At 34.8% G+C, this 4592-nt stretch overlaps 1 protein-coding gene across 1 annotated transcript; it reads right to left on the bottom strand.

The window, feature by feature from the left end:
- Positions 1–2010: 2010 nt before the first annotated feature.
- LOC142634814 (uncharacterized) lies at positions 2011–4281 on the bottom strand. The gene is made up of 5 exons (XM_075809068.1): positions 4202–4281; positions 3555–4094; positions 3337–3437; positions 2816–3003; positions 2011–2529 (listed from the first exon to the last, which is right to left on the bottom strand). The coding sequence occupies exons 1-5, from the start codon at positions 4279–4281 to the stop codon at positions 2011–2013; spliced, it is 1428 nt and encodes a 475-aa protein (XP_075665183.1).
- Positions 4282–4592: the final 311 nt, after the last annotated feature.

Raw genomic sequence — 4592 nt, 5'->3', positions numbered from 1 at the left:
CCCTTATTATCATTATTAATTGGCGAAAACCGCATTTTCGTCCTTACATTTTTACGCGATTCCCACTTTGGTCCCTATTTTTATTTTCACCACTTTTAGTCCTTGTTGAAAAAAACGCCTTCTATTTTCGTCCTTTCCGTCAGTGCCATTAGGGCACTGACCTACATGGCAAACGGAATCATTAAAATAATAATAAAAAAAATTTATTTTGTAATTAAAAAATGCCACCTCAGCATTTAAATTTTAAAAAATAATTTATTAATTCTAACTAAATAAAAAAAATAAAAAACAGAAATAAAAATAAAAAATCACATTAATTGAGATCAAGTGTGTCTTGATCAAGAACAATAAAAACACAAACCAAGATCTAAGAACACAATATTAAAATCCAAAAATCACAAACCTTGAAAATAAGAATAGAAAATTAAACTATAGCATTTTCTTGCCGTTTCTTGTCAACCAAACACAAATGCACAAACACAAACTGATTTCCAGCAAGAACAAAAACACAAACACAAACCCAACTGATTTCCAGCAAGAACAAAAACACAAACACAAACCCAGCCACAGATCTTCCTTGTCAACCCAGAAAATAAGAAAAAAAACCCAAAATTAAAAAAAAAAAAAGGGTTGCGCAGCGTCGAACCCACAAATCACAAATCCACAAATCACAAACCCACAAACACAATCACAAACACAAACCCAGCATGCCAAAGGGAACTGGGTAAACCCCTTCAGAAACCAATCCCCAAACCTCACCTCCCAAAAAACCACCCAAAGCCCCTGTTTCAGACTCCCAAGACAACTCCTCTGACCCAGTTCAAGAAGATGAACCACCTCAAAACCCTAACTCTGATTGGACGGCGGTGGTGAGGGGTTGAAGAGAGATTAGAGGGGCAAAATGCCTCTCCTCTCGTCTGAGCGCAGCCATGGCCATTTTGCTCTATGAATAAACGACGCCTCCCCTCTGTTTTCTCTTGTACCAAGTTGCAAAGCCACAGATCAAGAAACGATGTCGTAGGAAGAAATTCTTCATGGAGCTCAACGGAAACCCTTTGCTTAACAAGAACTGCCGGTCGGAAATGGTGAAATACCGTCGACATTGAAGCTCTGATCGCTATCTTAGTTGGATTTCTAATAGATTGCTGATTGCTGGGTTTTGAGATGTTTTGGTATTCTTGCTAGAGATCAGTTTGGTTGTGTTTTTTGTGTTTGGTTGAGAAAATCTTAGAAAATTTGAGATCAGCTTGTGTTTGTGTTTTTTGTGTTTGGTTGACAAGAAATGATAAGAAAATCCTCGAAAATCTAAGTGTGTGTTCTTGTGGTTAAATCTGGGTTTGTCTTCTTGTTGAGGATGATACCAGATCAAAATTCAATTTTTTTTTTATTTTAATTTTTTTTCTTCTTGACAAGTATTCGAGACAATGTATGCACCAGAAGTTGGAAAGTGGGAACTTTGTGTTTATGTTGTGTTTCTAGGTTTGTGATTTTTAGATTTTAATTTTGTGTTTTTAAATATGAGTTTTTGTTCTTGATGTATTTGTTTAAGACAAACTTAAATTTCAATTAATGTAATTTTTTATTTTTATTTCTTTTTTTAATTTTTTTATTGTGTTCTTAGATCTTGGTTTGTGTTCTTATTGTTCTTGTTCAAGACACATTTTGATCTCAATTAATGTGATTTTTTATTTTTATTTCTGTTTTTTATTTAGTTAGAATTAATAAATTATTTTTTAAAATTTAAATGGTGAGGTGGCATTTTTTAATTACAAAATAAAATTTTTTATTATTATTTTAATGATTCTGTTTGCCATGTAGGTCAGTGCCCTAACGTCACTGACCAAAAGGATGAAAATAGAAGGCGTTTTTCTAAACAGGGACTAAAAGTGGTGCAAATAAAATATAGGGACTAAAGTGAGAATTGCGTAAAAATGTAGGGACAAAAATGTGGTTTTCACCTTATTAATATCAATAGCTTCACTTCGAACTTTACTGCCACTGGTAGTAACACTAGGCATTCCCAATAACCATGGCCTCCAACTCTAGCTCATCAAGTGTAAGGTTAGCATTCTCAAGAATTCTAGCTCTTCCATGTATGTCATTGTCATTCCCAGAGTCTCCTACAATATCACACATCTTTGTTGCTGCATTTATGTACTCCTTATTGCGTCTTGACAAGAGTTGAAGATTAGAATGCACATATACCAAATCCTCAGCATGTGCAAGAGCCATTTTGTTTCTTTTTAAGGAATGAAGGAATTTGTATGTGCTCCAATTCCTCTCTACATATGAGGATAAAAAAGGTTGTCCAATAAGTTTAAGGGCAAGGGTTTGAAGCATTGGTAATGAGGAGCCATGGTAGTACCACCAAACCAAAGGTTGTAAGGCCCACCTATCTGTCAAGTCATCTGGTGAAGGAAGCCTCCCTCTTGAAAATGCAGTAAACTCAACTTTCACCACTCTTAATTCATTCTCATCTTCAAAGTATCGCTCCAAACACTTGCTTCTTTCTATAGAAATTTCATGATCCTAATGTGGAGTGATGTGTTTTGGATTCTCCGAAAGACATTCAATGGAGTAATATATAGTTAAAGATAAAAAAAATATATATATAGATGATGAAACGTGTGTTTTACTAGAAGGGGGAACTAAGAAAAATAGAAAATGAAAATACTTATTTAGGATTTAAGGAATGAGCAAAGCAATGTAGTGGAGTACAATTTCTAGTCCATTGATCAATGAGTATATCATACACCGCATTATAAAATGAGTTATACTCATCATCTTACAGGTCTTCATGCCAATTTATTTTTGCCTTCACATTCTCTATCATTGAATCCCACATTTCATACACAAGATGAAGACAAGGCCTATCTGTGTCAGCTGCTCGTAGCATATCATAAATTGGTGTTGTGAATTCAAGGATATAATCAACAACATCCCACCAACGATTACTTAGAACCATATCTTTCACCTTTTGAGCTTTAAAAAACATCATTCTCCCTATAAGAAGCCCATTGGTCACTAATAGCCATGGCTTGAAGGAATCTTTTTATCTACTTCAACCTTTTCAGCATTACAATAATTGAAGCAAATCTAGTATCAGCAACTTGGAGTAGTTTTGATGGACAAAATTCATTAAACATTACCAACCTCATTGAATGGTTCGTGGTAAAAACACGTATGAAGGATGCATAATCAGCAATACTGTAATCCAACTACATTCCTCATATGTAACTTCATTCTTTTCAGTTTTTTTTGTTGCACAAATATTCTTCAAAACTAGATTGGGAGTGTGGACAACACATGGTGTTTAAAATATTTTGGGATACTCACCTTCAATAAGAGCTCCAGCAGACTTCATCACACTAACATTATCAGTGATGACTTGGACAACTTTTTCATGTCCAATATCTTTTATAGCATTTTTCAACACCCTAGCAATAAAATGTTTGTCTTTGAACTCACTTTACCCATTAATTGTCTTTATAAATACTGGACCCCCATCTGATGCAATCATAATAATAATAAGAGGCCTCTTTTGTGGATTTGACCATCCATCTGAAACTATATTTACATCATTTGCAAGCCAATAGTTCTTAATTAGTTTCAAAAGTCTTTCAATATTAGCTCTTTCTTTTTGCAAAAGTGTTGTTCTCAAGGCATTGTATCCAGGAGGAACATAACCCGGAATGTTATGGGTAGTAGCATATGAATAGGAACTACGATAATTTAGGTTCCTTGTAAAATAAAATTGAAGCCCACCGGTATAAAACATCCTAGCAATTCTACTATCCAATTCGTGTCTAGCATTATTCTGGAATGCTCTCAATAAATGAGAATTTGTAGTCACCTTCCTCCTTTTACCATCAACCAGATCTGTACTATTGCTCCCTTCCTGTCTCCAGAATGAGGGAATAGGCCCATGGCTTGGGAGAGGTGGGGGTAAGAGAATTTGACTTCTGCGTTTTCTCTCTAATTTATCATTCTCAACCTGATCATGCATTCTCTGCATTTCCAATCTATGGTTTGGTGCCACTTTAACACGTGCTCTAATATCTTTATTACTAATTTTTAATAAATGAGCCTTAACCCTAGAATGGGATCCAAAAAAATTCCTCCACAATAGTTGCACTTCAATTGTGTATTTCCACTTGATTTAAAAGTAGAACTAGGTGGTTCTTCCAATTTAGCAACATACTGCCAAAGAGGAGCTTCAACCTTTGGCACTTCTTCTTCATTTAATGAAGGTGAAGTTCCTGCACTAGTAGCTTCATCCATTGAAAATTCAATAATTTTAATTTAACCTACAAATAATTTGACAAATATATAATAACTAAATAAAAAAATTAAACCCAAGTCACAACATTACAACTTATATAAGAAATAAAAAAATTAGATCATAGATACAGACTGAGGGACAGATATAGAATGAGTAATAGAGCATGTGAGAGTATAATGGAGGGTGAGGATGAAAGCTTTGATACCTGAGTTAGCTTGGGACTTGGGTCGATGAGCTTGAGAGTTGAGACTGAGTGATAGAGAGATTGAGACCTTGAGTGAGTGGTCGTGGGTTCTTAGGGAGTGAGAGA

The sequence above is a fragment of the Castanea sativa genome, chromosome 5, assembly GCF_040712315.1.
Source record: "Castanea sativa cultivar Marrone di Chiusa Pesio chromosome 5, ASM4071231v1".
Lineage (NCBI taxonomy): Eukaryota > Viridiplantae > Streptophyta > Magnoliopsida > Fagales > Fagaceae > Castanea > Castanea sativa.
Note: the sequence above shows the minus strand (reverse complement) of the source record. Positions and strands in the feature narration are given on the sequence as shown.